This window comes from Microcaecilia unicolor, unplaced genomic scaffold (assembly GCF_901765095.1).
Source record: "Microcaecilia unicolor unplaced genomic scaffold, aMicUni1.1, whole genome shotgun sequence".
Classification (NCBI taxonomy): Eukaryota; Metazoa; Chordata; class Amphibia; order Gymnophiona; family Siphonopidae; genus Microcaecilia; species Microcaecilia unicolor.
The window spans coordinates 294,840-315,693 of record NW_021963020.1 but is presented as its reverse complement, the minus strand read 5'-3'; the positions used below and the strand labels follow the sequence as shown (position 1 = coordinate 315,693).

The 20,854-nt window shown below is 45.6% G+C and overlaps 1 protein-coding gene across 1 annotated transcript in view; it reads right to left on the bottom strand.

Moving 5' to 3' along the window:
- Positions 1-20,854, bottom strand: part of LOC115458761 (ras-related GTP-binding protein D-like) — an 87,801-nt gene that overhangs the window by 8,792 nt on the left and 58,155 nt on the right. The window contains 1 exon segment of the mRNA XM_030188572.1: positions 10,416-10,463. Within this exon segment, the coding sequence (XP_030044432.1) occupies positions 10,416-10,463 (48 nt within the window).

Genomic DNA, 20,854 nt, shown 5'->3' with positions numbered 1-20,854 from the left:
GGGTCCTAAACCCTTCTAGCCCCCCCTTCTCACCAGATGGTAAGGAATAGATTGATTACCCTGTCTTGAACTAATTATCTCTACACATTTACTCAAAAATATCAGTTACATAGGTTTGAGATATTTCCTAAACTGACCTATGACCTGGGGCCTCTCAAACTAGACAATGTGGCACCTATCTCCTGCATTTTATTATTATTAAATTCTCAGATTCCCAGCTAACTTCATAACTTGAGCTGGGTTCATTAAGGGGCTAAGGGGCCAGTCTTGCTTAATGGCACACAGACATGGTTTGTTATTACTTTCAGGAGACCAGTCCTACACTTAGCTATAATCAATCAAGGAGAAGACTTGACTTTCCCTGACCTCTTTCACCTTCTAGCTTCATACACAGAACTAGCTAGGACTGTGGATAATTCAAACCAGATGATGACCTCTTAAACTGCAGACAAATCTCACTTGAAAGTCAGACACTGAATTGAAAAGATATTTTACATAGAGAAATAGAACTTATTAATTAAACAGAATAAAACATATTTTAAAATAAGCAGAAATCAGAATTCCTTATAAGACAAAATCTAACTCATCTAGAATTATTTAAATCTACTCTATCTCCTTCTAAACAGCATTCAGTCTAATCTTTTAAAACAGCTTGCTTGCTGATCCCCTCGAGATTGTCCAGTATGCCTTACTCAGAATGGCATCCAGATGTGGTAAATAATACCTATGAACCAGCCTTAACAATCCATCACTCAAAAAGGGACAAAGAAAGTTTAATTTCTCTCTGACCTTTCTAACCTCTAGTCTAGCAAAAGCTAGACATTTGAGTAATTAAAACCAGATGGCATTCTACCACTTTACAGGACTGAACCAAACTTAAACAGAATTAACAAATTAATATGATTTCACCATGAAGAATGGGAATTCCAGCTCAAAATTGCTCGTATCCAAAGCTCCAGCCCATCCTCTATGCCAAGGACAGGGGCAGGATCCACAGCCCAGATTGGTCCCAACTTGTTTGCGCAGTTTGATGATTCCTGAGGTGATATTGATGGATAGCTAACTGCCTTTGAAAAAAGTTTCCGTCTCAATGAGATTCTTCAGAAAGACTGGGTGCACTGTCTTGGAGGAAAGCTCACTGGTAGAGCCTTTGAGGCATTCCAAGGACTGTCTATGGAAATATGCTCCCAGTTTGAGGAGGTGCACAAAGCTTTGTTGAACCGTTATGCCATTACCTCCGAGACCTACAGACTAAAGTTCTGGACTTTGCAAAAGGGGGCGGATGATACTCACAGCGAGTTTGTGATCCACTTAAGATACCAGCGCCAGCGGTGGCACAGTGGAGCTGAGGTTAAAACCCTGGAGGACTGCCAAAACCTGATGGTCCTGGAGCAGTTTCTTCAGCGTTGTCGTCCAGAGGTGAGGGAACATGTTCAAGATCACCAGCCCCGCACTCCAGAGAAAGCGGCTGAGTTGGCTAACATTTTTGTGGCTAACCGTCCCTGGTTGGCAAAGAAAAGCCGTCCATATCTGCAGCAGTCAGGATATAAGGGCATCCAGCAGGGCCGGTCCTAGGGTCTCTGGTGCCCCCCTGCAGACTATCAGTTGGTGCCCCCCCCCCCATCTAGCATCTTCTTTCTCTCTTCTCCCTCCCTCTCTCTCCCCTTTCCCTCTGCTCTGAGTTCCAAGCCCCCCTCCCTCTCCTCTGAGTTCCCGCCCTTGCGGAAACAAGAAATGAGGGCGGGACCAGAGGCAGAGCTGAGAGCGAAGAGAAGGGAAGGCAGCCCACTGAAGCGCCGACTCGCTGAGCCTGCTCGCCTTTCACTGCTGCCGCCGGGACCCCGGTAAGATGACTTTTAAATTCTGGGCGGCATGCAGGAAGGTGAGGGGCAGGCGGACTGTGTTGAGGGAGATGGGAGAAGAGGTCGGCCAGCGGGCTGGCTCCTGGCTGGGAGCCTCCAGCTTCCGGTTCCGGCGGGGAAAATTGCATGATGCGGCGCCCTTGAAGGCATGCGCCCCCCCTACGGTGCTTACCTCGCTTACCAGGTTGGGCTGGCCCTGGCATCCAGGGTCCTAAGCCAAATATCCCTGTAACCTCAGACTGTCAGCAAACCCTCCAGTGTTGCCCAAAAACCTAAAGACTTTACCCATGAATGTCCTTGTTACCAGTGTGGGCGTACAGGACATTTCAAAGCAGATTGCCCAGATAATCCTAAGCCTGCACTAAAGAGCATTTCAGTTCCCGTACCAAAGCTGGCGTCTTTCTTGGGTGACTCCAGTCCTACAAAGGAGGCCCATGCAGTTGCTGCAGCAAAACAAGTTACTGGTCATTTATCAAGCATGGGTTTCCACAACACTACAGCACCCCAGTGAATCAGACCCAGGTGGCTGGACTTGTGGATACTGGCTCTAGCATGACGTTATTACGACCAGAGCTAGTGCCAGAGGACGTTATTCTTCCAGGGCGCACAGCGGAGATAGAGTTAGCCAAAGGATCCAGAGAGACTGTACCCATTGCTCGAGTATTCCTGGATTGGGGTACCAAACCCGGATACAGAGAAGTAGGAATAATGTAAAACATGCCGGTACCAATCCTGTGTGGGACCGACATGGGTCCAATGAACATTACCCTTGATAGCAGAGTCAGCATTTCCGCTATGGTGACCCACAGTCAGGCCTAGGCGGCCCAACAAGCAGAAGCAGCAGAGATCCCCTCTCCAGTTCCAGATCCTGAGCCACTCCAGGTGGAACCAGCTGACCAAGCGGCAGGAGGAGGCGCTCCAGTGCTTCCAGCAGCACCAGTTCCTGAGGTGACCAGGGCCGTGAGTACGGAACGGCCTGACATACCTACTGAGCAGACTGTTGACCCTGATCTGTCACAATTGCCAGCAGAAACCCTTCCAGATATGGATACTGATATGGGACAGAGACCCTGTTGACCCTGATCTGGAAGCCCTGAGGCAGAGGGCTGGTCAGCTAACTAATGAGACTTGTAAAGATCTTATCCTATGGAAAGGGGGCTTGCTATACAGAGAAACTGATCCTATAGATCCTAATAAGCCATGGGCAGCAGGCAAGCAGCTTATAGTGCTTAGGGCATACAAAGAACAACTCCTACAGATTGCACATGATATTCCACTATCAGGACATCAGGGGGTCACCCGCACATGTATTAGATTGACACAGAACTTCTATTGGCCAGGAGTATCTCGAGTCATAGCTGACTATTGTTGAACCTGTGATGCGTGCCAAAGAGAGGGTAAGACCCAAGAGCACCCCTGAAAACTTTACCCATTATCGGTGAGCCATTTGAGAGGATAGCTGTGGATATAGTGGGGTAAACAGCAAGTAGCGCGTGAGACCTTACCGCTAGGTCAATGGGTGGCAGTAAGGTCTCAGGCCGAAACAACTACCTTTCGCAAATCTCTGAAGACATATTTCTTCAACAAGGCCTACAATGAGAACCTACAGCCCCCACTAATCCACTTCACCAACCCATTCAGTTATGAAAGCCCACCTTCTATAAATACCCTAATAAATTCCTTCCTTCTTCTTTCTTCCCTTAATTAATCTCTACACAATACTAACTATACTTGATATACTGGAATAACTATGTTAACAATACTATGTAAGCCACATTGAGCCTGCAAATAGGTGGGATAAGGTGGGATACAAATGCAATAAATTAAATAAATAAATAATAAAATGGACACGCGTTGGTTTCAGCTTTAGTTCATGTCCATTTTCCGGCCCCTTAAAAAAAAGGCCCTTTTTTCCTAGGCGCGGTAAAAAAAATAGCCCAGCGTGCGCCCAAAAGATGCGCTCGCACTACCGCAAACCACTTTTTACTGCGGCTTAGTAAAAGGGCCCCTTAGACACAATGAAATACGCCTGCCATTGACCTGGTGTAAGTGGTCACTCCTAAATCCAGGCAAGCCAATGTGGGTTTGTGCACACCCAGATGCCATTACAGAACTGACGTTCAGTATGCACCAAGTGACTTTTATAGAATTAAGGGGATAACTTGGGGCATTATGTACAGGAAGAGAGCCTTTTTCAAATGAAGGAGAGCTCTGGAATGAGGGGGCATACGACAAAGTTAAGAGGGAATAGGCTTAGGAGTAACCTACGGAAGTATTATTTCACAGAAAGGGTGGTGGAGGTGGTGGAGTTGAGGACTGTTCTAGAATTTAAAAAGGCATGGGATAAGAATGTGGGATCGCTTAGGAACAGGAAGAATTAGGGGTTACAGAGGATGGGCAGACTGGATGGGTCGTATGACCTTTATCTGTTGTCATGTTTCTATGTTTCTAAATGAAAAGCCTACAACAAGAATACATCATCTACATTTTGATTCCACTTTAGACTGTAGATCATTCAATAGGATGTATACAAACAAGTCTCTTCAAAAGAAACACAACAAAAGGATCATAGAGGTTCACCTCAAGGAACATCAAAGTTGTATCAATAGAATGAAACTGCAGGATCTAAAATGAACAGTGCTTACACAAGGGAAGAGCAGCAGATGTAGATATGCCAGTTACAGTGCACGTGTCCTAACAGGATGAACAGTGAAATGGAATCAGGAGGCTATTTTTGATTTCTGACTCTTAGGAGGGAAGTTATCAACATGGGAACCCATTACGATGGGTTATTTTACCACAACTCATGCTATTTTAGCACAGGTCCCATTTTATGCAATGAGATGTAGTTATTAATAACCCGAGATATAGGGCTGGTGTTAGGGACTCTGGCGTCCCCCTACAAACTATTAGTCGGCGCCACCCCCCCCCCCATTCCAGTATCTCCTTTCTCTTTTCCCCCTCTCCTATTCTCCCATCCGCCCCCTTTTTCCAAGCAGATTATTTCTTCCACTTCACCTCCTCCCCCACCCTCATTCAGACATCTCTCTCTTTGAATCCTCCCCCCCCCCCCCCATCCAGCGTCTCCCTCACCTGCATGGTGTAACTTAAAAATGTTTTTTTTTTCTATGCAGAGGGTTTCCGTCGAAGGAGCTATTCAAACATGCTGCCTTTGGCCTCCTCAGCACTCTCCCTCTGCCGCAGTCTGCCCCACCTCTGATGCAACTTCCTGTTTCCGCCTGGGCAGACTGCAGCAGCAGAGGGAGAGTGCCAAAAAGAGGCCGAAGGCAACATGTTTGAATTGCTCCCGAGCCAGAAACACTCTATAAAGAAAAAAACAGGGAGGTGAGGGAGATGCCAGACAGGGGTAGAAGGAGAAGATATGCTGGCCCAGCATGCACTATTTCTGGCACCCCCCCCCCCCCCGTGCCGTGCATTATTATCAACGAAGACACTGGCCATGGTAGCCCACACTGATAACTTCGCCCCTTAATGTTAGATGCTATGTGTGATTCAGAGCTTTGTCAAGAAGGGTTTCGTCTGGGAGACATATGTGGTCCCATATCTCTCTATATAAAAGGCAACACCAACGTTCTATGAAGCCTCCAGCCGGAAGTGTGAAGGGGGCGAGATATCCGGTTTCCCTATGAGTGTCTGCCCCGCCCTCTCTGTAACACAGTCAGTGAAGGAAAACAGCAGAGCACGAAATCAAATCGCTGGCTCTGTAACAGTGAAGGACTCAGAGGGGGGAGGGGAGAGAGGCCAGAGGGCAGGGACACTCACACTCCCACATGCACACAGAAGAAAACATTGCTAGCCCCCATTTCATTTGCATCAGAAACGGGGCTTTTTTACTAGTGATTGGATATTTAGCTCATGTGCTTGTATTTGTTTGATATTGGAAGAAAAGATTTAGGGCCTCTTTTATCAAGTTTTGCTAGTCGTGCCCGGTGTGGTCATGCCAAGAAAATCCTTTCACTCTGAATGGGCTTCGTCGGCATTGCTACGCGGGAACCGCTAGCGTGGCTTGATAAAAGAGGCCCTTACTGAGTACATGAAATTGGAATTACGCCGTACTAGATCTTGTTTAGAATTGATACCCTTGATATAGTATTGGATATACGAAACCCAGCAATCACATTGGGTTCTTCTGCTCCTGCAGAAAACAGATAAAAAATACTGGACATTATTAACTCCGAAACGAGGAACTGGCACATGCACAGCATCAATAAAATATTGTGACGCTGGATCAGTGGTTCTCAACTCAAGTCTTCAGGACACATCTAGGCAGGCAGGTTTTCAGGATATCCATAGTAACATAGTAGATGACGGCAGAAAAAGACCTGCACGGTCCATCCAGTCTGCCCAACAAGACAACTCATGTGTGTTACTTTTGTGTATACCCTACTTTGATTTGTACCTGTGCTCTTCAGGGCACAGACCGTATAAGTCTGCCCAGCACTATCCCCGCCTCCCACCACCGGCTCTGGCACAGACTGTATAAGTCTGCCCAGCACTATCCCTGCCTCCCAACCTCCAGCCCCGCCTCCCACCACTGGCTCTGGCACAGACCGTATAAGTCTGCCCAGCAGTATCCCCGCCTCCCACCACCGGCTCTGGCACAGACCGTATAAGTCTGCCCTGCGCTATCCCTGCCTCCCAACCTCCAGTCCCGCCTCCCACCACTGGCTCTGGCACAGACCGTATAAGTCTGCCCAGCACTATCCCTGCCTCCCACCACCGGCTCTGGCACAGACCGTATAAGTCTGCCCCGCACTATCCCCGCCTCCCAACCTCCAGCCCCGCCTCCCACTACCGGCTCTGCTATCCAATCTCGGTTAAGCTCCTGAGGATCCTTTCCTTCCAGTATGAATATGCATAAGATGGATTTTCATGTACTGTCTCATCAACTGTATAAGCGTACAACTGAAACTCTCTAGTCATCCCACATAGGACGTTGATAAATACGGCCTTGTAAGTTGTTTGCAATTTGTGGATTTCCTAACATTATACCCATCTGTTACTTTTGTCATGTTGAGGAGCAGGTAACTCAGTAGGAACAATGGAGCATCTCCTGGCGAGATGCTGATGTAAACAAACTGTGGTGATACGCCCCCCTTCAAGACTCCCCCTTAAAGGCACTGGCCAGCACCACAGGAATCACCAGTGACTCATAGGCTTATGTACCTTTAAGAGGGCAGATTGAGGGTATGTACAAGTGCTTGCAATTTACATCAATTGCAAGCAGTGTTGCCAGGTGGGCGGTTTTACCGCCCAATTGGGCGGTTTTCCGCGACCCGCCGCGGGAAATTTTTGCCCGCGGCGGGTTGCGGTTTTTTGAGCGTTTTTTCGGCCGCGGGGACAGGGTTAGTGACGTTTTGGGCGGGGCCGATGATGGGGGAGGCGGGGCCGATGACGGGGTTGATGAAGGCGGGGGCGGGGTTGATGACGGCAGGGGCGGGGTGATGACGCGGGGGTGGGGGTGTCAGGGGCGGGGTTTGAGTTTGGGCGGGTTTTGGGCTGGATTTGGGCTCGTTTGGGTGGGAAAAAATTTTTCCACCTGGCAACCCTGATTGCAAGTAATGAGACCATCTTTAGCACAGTAGCAGCTGGTGTGAGTAGCACAATTAGGTTGGAGTATAGAGCAGCAGAGGCTGCAGCATCATGGTTAGGTGGGGAGGAGAAGAGAGAAAAAACTGGATAGGGGTAGAGATAAGAATCGGCCCCTCATGGCAGGACAATTTTTTTACCACATTCCACAAAGATCATTTGATCAAGCTGTATTTGGTATACCAGTTTCCTTCTTGCTTTTGCATCTTTGCTGTCATAAAATGAACCCCTTCCAGCATGTTCCTGGTTACGAGAGCATTCCAGGCATAGCGAAAAATGGGATCCATGTCTTGAAAACTCATGCACACCATCTTGATATAATTCTTACATTGGACCAACACCTGGGAAGCACAGTCTGAAAAGAGTTCCATTTTTTCCGGAACCACTAAGGAGTACTAGAACAACCCTCCGCATGAAAATAATGGAAATAGACCTGGTTAAAGCTCTTTGGTAAGAAATTAGAAACAAGGCATTGCTTCTAAACAAGCAAGTGCCCTTCCTGCCTTTTTTATGATTCAAGAACATCAGATGAACCTGGGTACCCTTCACACAATCATAAAAAACATTTTACAAACGATTATGCACAATAATTCCCATCCCCATACTCTCATTACATAGGTACCAAAAGGCGTGGGTGCCTTTTTTCTCCATTGCAATGTTACGCCAGGGAGCGTGAGACGTCCCGAGTAGGAGTTCTCAACCCAGTCCTCTAACACCCCAAGCCAGTCTGGTTTTCAGGATAACAAAAAAAAAAAAGGTAAAACGACCAAGGAAATCAAAGTGACTGTGCTTATATCGGTAACTGAAGAGTTTACCGAAGCCCTGAAAACACTGAAGCCTTGAATATGGAGGATTAGCAACTCTACAACACTGTCGTGGCAGCGGTTTTTGCTCTATCCCCTGAGGAAGCCATATTGGTGAAACAGTGATCCTCGTCGGGACCAATTTTGAAGATAAATGCTACTTTGTTCTGTGGCTTGGTTTTGTTAATACTTGAACTGTATTATTGGGCAAAGTGGAGTTTTGTGCAAAGAAGTTTTACTAAAAGAAGCTATGGACATTATTGAATTTTTTTTTTTTTAGAAAGGAGAGTTTTTGACCTATGATTAAAAGTTGGGCATTTTATGCTATGATGCATTTTGCAAGCCAGATGATGTCTTTTCTCCCTTGAAATCCAATAACATCTATATAGGTAAAAATAAATAAATAAATATATCTATATCTATATATCTATATATATATAATTAAGTAATTTTGATTGCTACGGTTGTGATTTTCCACTGGTTTTGATGTTTTGGGGTTTCAGGATACCCATAATTAATATGTATGAGAGAGATCTGCAGCGCATGCAAATTTATAAGTTCATAAGTATTGCCACACTGGGACAGACCAAAGGTCCATCAAGCCCAGCATCCTGTTTCCAACAGTGGCCAACCAAGGTCACAAATACCTGGCAAGATCCCCAAAAAGTTCAATACATTTAATGCTGCTTATCCCAGAAATAACGCTCAATACCAGTAGAGTGCTACGGGAGAGACACTCTACTGGTATTGAGCATTGTTATCAATGATAAAAAGTAAAGTTAGAGCTGCATTCTTTGGCAGTATCCCAGAAATAAGCAATGGAGTTTGCCCAAGTCATTTTAATAATGGTCTATGGACTTTTCCTTCAGGAAGCCGCCTAAACCTTTTTTAAACCCCACTAAGCTAACCGTTTTTACCACATTCTGTGGCAATGAATTCCAGAGTTTAAATACACGTTGAGTGAAGAACAATTTTCTCCAATCGTTTTAAATTTACTACTTTGTAGCTTCATTGCATGCCTCCTAGTCCTAGTATTTTTGGAAAGAGTAAACATGCAATTCACGTCTACCTGTTCCATTCCACTCATTATTTTATAGACCTCTATCATATCTCCCCTCAGCTGTCTCTTCTCCAAGCTGAAGAGCCCTAGCTGCTTTAGCCTTTCCTCATAGGGAAGTCGTCCCATCCCCTTTATCATTTTCATCTCCCTTCTCTGTCTTTTCTAATTCCACTATATCTTTTTTGAAATGCGGTGACCAGAATTACACACAATATTTGAGGTGCGGTCACACCATGCAGCGATACAAAGGCATTATAACGTCCTCACAATGCATGTTCATTGTCGATACCTTGAAAACCAGACTGGGTTGGAGTGTTCCGAGGACTGGTTTAAGAACCCCTGATCTAGAGATATTGAAATGTTTCATTTGTGAGTGAGGGTCTCTAACTGAGGAGGAACATCTGAGCTCTCCAGGAACAGAAAAAAGCTACTGTACCTGAATATACACTGCTTTGATGGCTTTTGGAATTACAGGCAGTGTATAATGATAAATCCACAAATTAAAACATTTACATTAAATAAAATGACAAACAGCATTGACCTAACAGGTTCAAAAAGTATTGACATTCAAAACAGAAATCTGACTTCAGTGTACTATGCCATGACCACAATAGCTTCGGGTATTCTGGGTGGAGCAGTAGCCTAGTGGTTAGAGCACCAGTTTTGACATCCAGAGGTGGTTGGTTCAAATCCCACTGATGCTCCTTGTGATTAGATTGTAAGCCCTCCTGGGACTGGGAATTACTTAGTGTACCTGAATCTAACTCACCTTGAGCAAAATCCAAGACAGAAAAACAAGCATTGAACCTTCCCCCCCCCCCCCCAAAAAAAAAGGTTTATCCAGAATGGATAGGCTTTGAAACTGGAGTACAGCAAATGGAAATGGCTAGTCCAGGCCTGCAACTACAAATCTGTTGTACCCTGAAAGGACTCACCTGGTGTGGTTGGGCATTAGTGAGGCAGACCAAATAGCCATTACCCTGACACAAGAGGAGTGGGATAGGCAGAGTACACTGAAGTTACTGGAATTCTGTTTGCAAACTTTACACTGCAGGGTTTTCACATTCATTGGCCACAAACCTCTTTTGTGTCTGGGTAACTTCTTGTGAGGAACACAGCAGCTTTTGTCTAATAAAAAATAAGAATGATATTACTACTAATCCCCACAACATACACATAGATACATATAGGCAGTGGCGATCCTAGGTCGGCTGCCAACCAAGGCGGATCGCCGCTGCGCACCCCCCTCCCCGGGTGCAGCGGCATCTGTCCCCCCAGGGTGCAGCACGACACCTCCCTCCACGGCGCATCAAGCCCCCCTCTGCCAGGTTTATTCTTGGCTGCTGGAGGGTGCAGAGAGCAGCCGCGCGCCTGTTGGCTCCCCTGGCTCCCTGCTCCCTCTGCCCCAGTAACCTGTTCCGGGGCAGAGGGAGCAGGGAACCAGCGGAGCCGACAGGCACGCGGCTGCTCTCTGCACCCTCCAGCAGCGTGCACCCGGGGTGGACCGCCCCGCTCTTCCCACGCCACTGCATATAGGGCCCGATATTCACCTAAATTTATGCTCCTAAATTAGCCTCCTAAATTTGTGCCCTGTTTTCAGCCAAACGTAGGATCACAACTTCATCTTCGTTTAGGAAATGTCATGCTCATAAATTTAGACCTGCCCGTTGTTTGCCTAGATTTATGAGCCTAGTACTGAAAATCAGTGCTAAGCTCCTAGCTTCTTTTCCCTGCCCTAAATCTGCCCGTTACCACCTACTTTTTAGGCTCCTTAATTTATGAGTTTAGTGAAATTTTGTATATACATTTTTGCACTCAGCCCTAGTAAATTTTCCAAGAGGCCAATTCATGAGCATAACTCTCAAAGTTTGAATATTGGACCCATAGACGTAAGCCCCACAAAAATGCTTACTAACAGAAAGCAATTTCTAATATATGCAATTTATTTCACACACTGAAGGTGCAGACAAAACAGGCAACGGGCTGGTTTTTTTAAAATAATTTCATTCCACAGACAAGTTCTCACTTTCCTGTTCCAAATGTACTTCGACAAGCAAATACATCTGATGAAACACGTACAAAACATTAAAAAAAAAAACAAAATATATACATATTGCATTAATATTGGTTTCATGTTTTTTCAGTTTTGTATGTCTTTCATCCTCTGACAAAGGCATAATTAACATAGTAACATAACATAATTGATGCTGAAACACAGCCCATGTTGGTTCTACCAATAAAAGACTTTTGATTGTCCCATATGACGAATCATGGTACTTTTTCTGCTTGTTCCTATGTGTGTACTTCGACTTTCTCTTCTGCCACCAAGTTTACTTCAAGTGGAGGAGTGGCCTAGTGGTTAGGGTGGTGGACTTTGGACCTGGAGAACTGAGGACCTGAGTTCAGTTCCCACTTCAGGCACAGGCAGCTCCCTTGTGACTCTGGGCAAGTCAATTAACCCTCCATTGCCCCATGTAAGCCGCATCGAGCCTGCCATGAGTGGGAAAGCGTGGGGTACAAATGTAACAAAAACAAAATAGATACTATTGGAGATTCTACATGGAATGTTGCTACTATTGGAGATTCTACGTGGAATGTTGCTATTCCACTAGCAACATTCCATGTAGAAGGCTGCGCAGGCTTCCGTTTCTGCGAGTCTGACGTCCTGCACGTATGTGCAGGACGTCAGACTCACAGAAGCAGAAGCCTGCGCGACCACATTGGTTATCTGCAAGGGCGGACTTCTACATGGAATGTTGCTAGTGGAATAGCAACATTCCATGTAGAATGTCAAATAGTAGCAACAGTGGAGGAGTGGCCTAGTGGTTAGGGTGGTGGACTTTGGTCCTGGGGAACTGAGTTCGATTCCCACTTCAGGCACAGGCAGCTCCTTGTGACTCTGGGCAAGTCACTTAACCCTCCATTGCCCCATGTAAGCCGCATTGAGCCTGCCATGAGTGGGAAAGTGCAGGGTACAAATGTAACAAAAAAAAAGTAGTACCTTTCATGAGTATTTTTTTTACTTTAGCCCCTCTCCACCACCTTTACCTCTTCCCCTTGGGTGGCTACAGTCAATCAAGTCAAGCCCTCTTAGTTAGCCAAAGACTTGAAGAACCAATAGGACTGATTTTATGAGCATGTGATCATCTTTTCTCCTAACGTTCAACAGTATCACCTCCATGACTTGACATCTTGATCTTTCTAAGAGATCCAATTGGTCAAAAGTTTTACTTCGCATTTTTAGTGCCCTCTACAAACCCGTCTCATTGCTCAGAATACTTTCTCTCTCTTGTTTCACCTTGTTACATAGCTAAGGAGTCCAAATTTGTGAATTTCCACCACTGCCAGCCCCCCACTCCACAAATGAGATGAGCTAGATTCTCAGCAAGTTCTGCCATAATCAACAGAGCATGAAGAAAGGAGTAACTTAGTGGTTAGTGCAGCGGGACTTTGATCCATGTGACACTGGGCAAGTCACTTAACCCTCCATTGCCCCAGGTACAAATAAGCAAATAAGTACCTGTATATACTATGTAAACTGCTTTGAATGTAGTTGCAAAAACCACAGGAAGGTGGTATATCAAGTCCCATTTCCCTTCCCTCCCACCCTTTAAGGGCTTCAAGGTAAAAGATACCTCATCCAGGAATTGTATCCTGGAGATGTTGAACACTGACACTAAGCCAGACAATGAGGAACAATTTGATATCCATACTAATGGATTTCAATTACCCGCATATAGCCTGGGTTAATGTAACATCTGTACACGCAAGGGACATAAGATTTCTTGATGAAATCAAGGACAGCTTCATGGAACAGCTAGTTCAGGAGCCGACAAGAGAAGGAAAAATACTAGACTTAGTCCTTAGTGGTGCTCATGATCTAGTGCAGGGGGTAACGATACGAGGGCCGCTTGATAACAGTGATCATAATATGATCGGTTTTGATATTGGCATTGAAGTAAGTGAAACTAGGAAATCAAGTACGCTAGCGTTTAACTATAGAAAAGGTGATTACGACAAAATGAGAAAAATGGTGAAAAAAAGACTGAAAGGAGCAGCTCGCAGAGTAAAAAACTTGCATCAGGCGTGGATGCTGTTTAAAAACACCATCCTGGAGGTTCAGGACAAATATATTCCACGTATTAGAAAAAAGGGAAAAAAGACTAAACGTCAGCCGGCGTGGCTAAACAGTAAGATAAAGGAAATCATTAGAGCCAAAAAACAATCCTTCAGAAAGTGGAGAAGAGAACCAACTGAAAGTAACAGGATAGATCATAAGGAATGCCAAGCCAAATGCAAAGCGGAGATAAGGAGGGCAAAAAAGGACTTTGAGAAGAAATTAGCGTTGGAAGCAAAAATACATAGTAAAAATTTTTTTAGATACATTAAAAGCAGGAAACCGGCCAAAGAGTCGGTTGGGCCGCTGGACGAAAATGGTGTTAAAGGGGCGATCAAGGAGGACAAAGCCGTAGCGGAGAAATTAAATGAATTCTTTGCTTCGGTCTTCACCGAGGAGGATTTGGGGGGGACACCGGTGCCGGAAAGAATATTTGAAGCGGGGGAGTCGGAGAAACTAAACAAATTCTCTGTAACCTTGGAGGATGTAATGGGTCAGTTCAGCAAGCTGAAGAGTAGTAAATCACCGGGGACCTGATGGTATTCATCCCAGAGTATTAATAGAACTAAAAAATGAACTTGCGGAGCTACTGTTAGAAATATGCAATCTGTCCCTAAAATCGAGTGTAATACCGGAAGACTGGAGGGTAGCCAATGTTACTCCGATTTTTAAGAAGGGTTCCAGAGGAGATCCGGGAAATTATAGACCGGTGAGTCTGACGTCGGTGCCGGGCAAGATGGTGGAGGCTATTATTAAGAATAAAATTGCAGAGCATATACAAAAACATGGACTGATGAGACAAAGTCAGCACGGATTTAGTGAAGGGAAGTCTTGCCTCACCAATCTAATGCATTTTTTTGAGGGGGTAAGCAAACATGTGGACAATGGGGAGCCGGTTGATATTGTATATCTGGATTTTCAGAAGGCGTTTGACAAAGTGCCGCACGAAAGACTCCTGAAGAAATTGCAGAGTCATGGAATCGGAGGTAGGGTATTATATGGATTAAGAACTGGTTGAAAGATAGGAAGCAGAGAGTAGGATTGCGTGGCCAGTATTCTCAGTGGAGGAGGGTAGTTAGTGGGGTCCCGCAGGGGTCTGTGCTGGGTCCGTTGCTTTTTAATGTATTTATAAATGACCTAGAGATGGGAATAACTAGTGAGGTAATTAAATTCGCCGATGACACAAAATTATTCAGGGTCGTCAAGTCGCAGGAGGAATGTGAACGATTACAGGAGGACCTTGCGAGACTGGGAGAATGGGCGTGCAAGTGGCAGATGAAGTTCAATGTTGACAAGTGCAAAGTGATGCATGTGGGTAAGAGGAACCCGAATTATAGCTACGTCTTGCAAGGTTCCGCGTTAGGAGTTACGGATCAAGAAAGGGATCTGGGTGTCGTCATCGATGATACGCTGAAACCTTCTGCTCAGTGTGCTGCTGCGGCTAGGAAAGCGAATAGAATGTTGGGTGTTATTAGGAAGGGTATGGAGTCCAGGTGTGCGGATGTTATAATGCCGTTGTATCGCTCCATGGTGCGACCGCACCTGGAGTATTGTGTTCAGTACTGGTCTCCGTATCTCAAAAAAGATATAGTAGAATTGGAAAAGGTACAGCGAAGGGCGACGAAAATGATAGTGGGGATGGGACGACTTTCCTACGAAGAGAGGCTGAGAAGGCTAGGGCTTTTCAGCTTGGAGAAGAGACGGCTGAGGGGAGATATGATAGAAGTGTATAAAATAATGAGTGGAATGGATCGGGTGGATGTGAAGCGACTGTTCACGCTATCCAAAAATACTAGGACTAGAGGGCATGAGTTGAAGCTACAGTGTGGTAAATTTAAAACGAATCGGAGAAAATTTTTCTTCACCCAACGTGTAATTAGACTCTGGAATTCGTTGCCGGAGAACGTGGTATGGGCGGTTAGCTTGACGGAGTTTAAAAAGGGGTTAGATAGATTCCTAAAGGACAAGTCCATAGACCGCTATTAAATGGACTTGGAAAAATTCCGCATTTTAGGTATAACTTGTCTGGAATGTTTTTACGTTTGGGGAGCGTGCCAGGTGCTCTTGACCTGGATTGGCCACTGTCGGTGACAGGATGCTGGGCTAGATGGACCTTTGGTCTTTCCCAGTATGGCACTACTTATGTACTTATGTACTTATGTACTAGCCGTTGAGCCCGTAAAAACGGGCTGGTATAGAGGTTTTCCTCCCCCCGCGGTCACCACCGCTCCCCTCCCCCCCGCGAAGTCGCCACCGCTCCCCCCCCCCTCGAAGTCGTCGCCGCCACCCCTCCACCTGGTCCGGGCCCTCTCTTCACTTCTGAACTTACAGATCCATTCGCCGAACGCAGCAACGCACATCAGCTGAGCTGCCCCTTCCTTCTCTGCCTGTGTGTGTCCTGCCCTCACTGACGTTACGTCACAGGAGGGCGGGGCCACAGGCAAAGAAGGAAGGGCTCACTGCAGCTCAGCTGATGTGCGTTGCTGCGTTCGGCGAATGGATCTGTAAGTTCAGAAGGGAAGAGAGGGCCCGGGCCGGGTGGAGGGGTGGCGGCGGCGACTCCGAGTGGGGGGGGGAGCGGTAGCAACGTCGGCGGTGCAGTTTCCCTCTCTGTCCCGCCCCCCCCCCCCCGTCATCACGTATTGACGCGGGGGCGGGACAGAGAGGGAAGTCTCTACTGCGCATTTACAGTGAGTACGGTCACTCGCAGTTTATATGTTTGATTAAACCTGGCAGAACTGGAAAGGCAATGCTAGAAGTATGCGTTATTCAGAAGCCTCAATTTAGCAGCCACTAGACCTACGTCTACTGGAAGAATCTGTCAAATGAGATTCCCCACTTTCTGAAGTAAATACCATCAACTTGATACTGAAAAGGACGTAGGCAGTCCGTAGCAGGTGCAAACCATTTAAGTCTCTTTTTCAAAACTGTTTAGACCTATAGGTTATTATATAGCCAAAGATTATCTGTCCGAGCCTACGGACAGTCCAAAGGCTGGGCTTAAATTTAAATGGAGAATGGCAAAATTTAGTTGCTCCCCATATAAAACTTTAAACATACCACTGAGACAGCCATACAGCAACTATATATGGGTATGTTATTTGTATAAAGTTGTGTGTATATTCCAGTGGTGTAACCAGAAGTTCATTTTGGGGTGGAGCCCAGAGGTGGACTCAAAGAGCCACGTACTCTCCCCCCTGCTGCACCATGTCACTGCCTTCTGCCTCCCGTATTAAACCATACCTTTACTGGCAGGGATGCCCAAACCCCACCAGCTGAAGAGGTCTTCTGTGCAAGTCACCACATATGTAGCCAGAGCAGTGCTCTGGTTGGTGGCATGCTTCAACTGCCAATGCCAACAATGTTCCTGCGAATGCTCAGTTCAGCATCAGTCGCTGAACTGGGCATGTGCAAGAGTGCCAGCAGTGGCGGCTGATGCACTGCTCAGACAGCACGGGTGGGGACTCTACAGGAGACCTCTTCGGCTGGCGGGGCTTGGGCATCTCTGCCAGCCATTAAAGTAGAGGGGGCTTGAGCCCAGTGGGGGGTGGGGGCCAGGCCCCTGAGGCCCCAGCTGACTATGCCCCTGGTATATTCACTTATGCATCTACTGTTGGGTATATGTACTGTATAACTGTATAGTAGAATTGGAAAAGGTGCAGCGAAGGGTGACGAAAACGATAGCGGGGATGGGACGACTTCCCTATGAAGAAAGACTAAGGAGGCTAGGGCTTTTCAGCTTGGAGAAGAGACGGCTGAGGGGAGACATGATAGAGGTATATAAAATTTTGAGTGGAGTGGAACAGGTGGATGTGAAGCGTCTGTTCACGCTTTCCAAAAATACTAGGATTAGGGGGCATGCAATGAAACTACAGTGTAGTAAATTTAAAACAAATCGGAGAAACCACTACTAAATGGACTTGGGAAAAATCCACAATTCCAGGAATAACATGTATAGAATGTTTGTACGTTTGGGAAGCTCGTCAGGTGCCCTTGGCCTGGATTGGCCGCTGTTGTGGACATGATGCTGGGCTCGATGGACCTTTGGTCCTTTCCCAGTGTGGCATTACTTATGCAGTTAAGTTATCTATATAAAGATATATCTGCTTTGGACTACTGCAGTTACATGTTTAAAGTGTTATGGCTGGCAGCTCTTTACACATTTATCCTATCTCTAATGTTGATCGGAATAATCTGTAGATAGATTTATTTTCATGGGGAGAGAAAAACAGCAGGTACTACAATGCAGCCAGGAGAAATCTAAACATAGTTACTGCCAATACTTGGCACACAAGAACCTGACACAGCATGTTGTTCTAGTAAACTTTTGTTAAGAAACACAACCGAGGAACTTAAAACAACAGAAGTTCCCTTGACAGTGTGTGACCATGTGCATGCAACAGTCACTCATTGTCCACAACTCCTGCTGTGTTTCCTGGTTGCGAGTGTGGGATCAGGGGCCAGAAGCAGCAGAAAAACAGGGGCACAGAAAGAGCATGACTCACTGTACCCATGGCTTGCATTCCCTCCTCTTTCTTTCCCGTGTGTCATCCAGTAAATGAGAAGAATTAACCTAGGGATTATGAGGTCTTCACTGATGCTACCAGTGACCTACGTCCCAGGAGTGAGGGGCCAGTGAAGCATACAAGGAGCCATGGAGGAGTGAGGAAAAGAGATGGCGAAGCGAGGGAAGAGACACAGCCAGAGGAGACCTCTAACAGCCATGTTTTCCTTTCTTCATACTTAAGAATATCATACTCTGTTTCAAACCAGTCTCTCCAAATGTACTGATGCTGCTTTTAACTCTTAACCCTTATTCACTTGTTCAGAACCCTTATTTTATCATCCTCACTTTAATATTCCCTTATCTCTTGTTTGTCCTGTTTGTCTGTCCTAATTAGATTGTAAGCTCTGTCGAGCAGGGACTGTCTCTTCATGTTCAAGTGTACGCTGCGTACGTCTAGTAGCGCTATAGAAATGATAAGTAGTAGAAGCAGTAGTCTTTGGGATTCTGGAATCTTGCTACTCTTTGAGATTCTGCACGGAATCTTGCTACATTGGGATTCCGGAATCTTGCTACTCTTTGTCCTTATCCCTTATTTGTCCTGTTTGTCTGTCCTGATTAGATTGTAAGCTCTGTCGAGCAGGGACTGTCTCTTCATGTTCAAGTGTACAGCGCTGCTTACGTCTAGTAGCGCTATAGAAATGATAAGTAGTAGTATTGGGATTCCGGAATCTTGCTATTATTTGGGATTCCGGAATCTTGCTACCCTTTGTCCTTATTCCTTATTTGCCCTGTTTGTCTGTCCTAATTAGATTGTAAGCTCTGTCCAGCAGGGACTGTCTCTTCATGTTCAAGTATACAGCGCTGCGTACGTCTAGTAGCACTTTAGAAATGATAAGTAGTAGAAGCAGTAGTCTTTGGGATTCCGGAATCTTGCTACTCTTTGGGATTCTGCACAGAATCTTGCTACATTGGGATTCCGGAATCTTGCTACTCTTTGAGATTCTGCACGGAATCTTGCTACTCTTTGAATTCTACACAGAATCTTGCTACTCTTTGGGATTCCGGAATCTTGCTACTCTATCTCCTTGTCCTTTATTTGTCCTGTTTGTCTGTCCTGATTAGATTGTAAGCTCTGTCGAGCAGGGACTGTCTCTTCATGTTCAAGTGTACAGCGCTGCGTATGTCTAGTAGCGCTTTAGAAATGATAAGTAGTAGTAGTAGTATTTCCTTGAGCTAGAGCAAATGACATCTTTCTTTTTATGAGTTCAATGCCACACCAGAACAATGTTTGTGCCATACAAGAAGGCTGCTTTATCAACTAGAGGCAAATGTTGCGCAATCCAAATGTGTTTAGGCTAGAGAATGACATGGGGACGGGGACCCGCAGCAACCGTGGGATGAGGACAGGGACAGATCCCATGGGGATGGGGCGGGGACAGAGTCCACGGGGATGGGGACAGAGCTCACAGGGACGGGGGACAAACTTTGTTCCTAAGTCATTTTCTACTTTGAAGCCTGTTAATGAATTGGACTGCTATTTATGTTTGAATGATACAGACAACGATATTTTGATGTTTTGGAAAAACAAGCAAACATGATGGCCACAACTAGCAATATTTGCATGGGGGATGCTGTATATAAGGAATGTCAAGTCAAATGCAAAGTGCTGATAAGGAAGGCAAAGTGGGACTTTGAAAACAAGATTGTGTTGGAGGCAAAAACACATAGTAAAGAATTTTTTTGGGTATATTAAAAGAAGGAAGCCAGCAAAAGAATCGGTTGGACCGCTAGATGACTGAGGGGAAAAAGGGGCGATCAGGGAAGACAAAGTCATAACGGAGAGATTAAATGAATTCTTTGCTTCGGTCTTCACCGAGGAAGATTTGGGAGAGATACCGGTACCAGAAATGGTATTTGAAGCTGATGAGTTGGAGAAACTGAATGAAATCTCTATAGACCTAGAAGATGTAATGGGGCAATTTGACAAATTGAAGAGTAGCAAATCTCCTGGACCGGATGGTATTCATCCCAGAGTACTGAGAGAACTTGTGGAACTATTGTTAGTAATTTATCCTTAAAATCGAGCATGGTACTGGAAGATTGGCGGGTGGCCAATGTAACACCGATTTTTAAAAAAGGTTCCAGGGGAGATCTGGGAAATTATAGACCGGTGAGTCTTACGTCAGTGCCGGGCAAAATGGTAGAGACTATTATAAAGAACAAAATTACAGAGCATATTCAAAAGCATGGATTAATGAGACAAAGCCAACATGGATTTAGTGAAGGGAAATCTTGCCTCACCAATCTATTACATATCTTTGAAGGGGTGAATAAACATGTGGATAAAGGTGAGCTGGTTGATATTGTGTATCTGGATTTTCAGAAGGTGTTTGACAAAGTACCTCATGAATGACTCCAGAGGAAATTGGAGAGTCATTGGATAGGAGGTAGTGTCCTATTGTGGATTAAAAACTGGTTAAAAGATAGAAAACAGAGAGTAGGGTTAAATGGTCAGTATTCTCAAGGGAGAAGGGTAGTTAGTGGGGTTCCCCAGGGCTCTGTGCTTGGACCGCTGCGTTTTAACATATTTATAAATGACCTAGAGATGGGAGTAACTAGTGAGGTAATTAAATTTGCTGATGGCACAAAGTAGTTAAATCTCGGGAGGATTGTGAAAAATTACAAGAGGACCTTACGAGATTGGGAGACTGAGCGTCTAAATGGCAGATAACACTTAATGTGAGCAAGTGCAAAGTGATGCATGTGGGAAACAGGAAACCGAATTATAGCTACGTCATGCAAGGTTCCATGTTAGGAGTCTTCAACCAAGAAAGGGATCTAGGTGTCATCGTTGATGATACGTTGAAACCTTCTGCAGAGTGTGCTGCAGCAGCT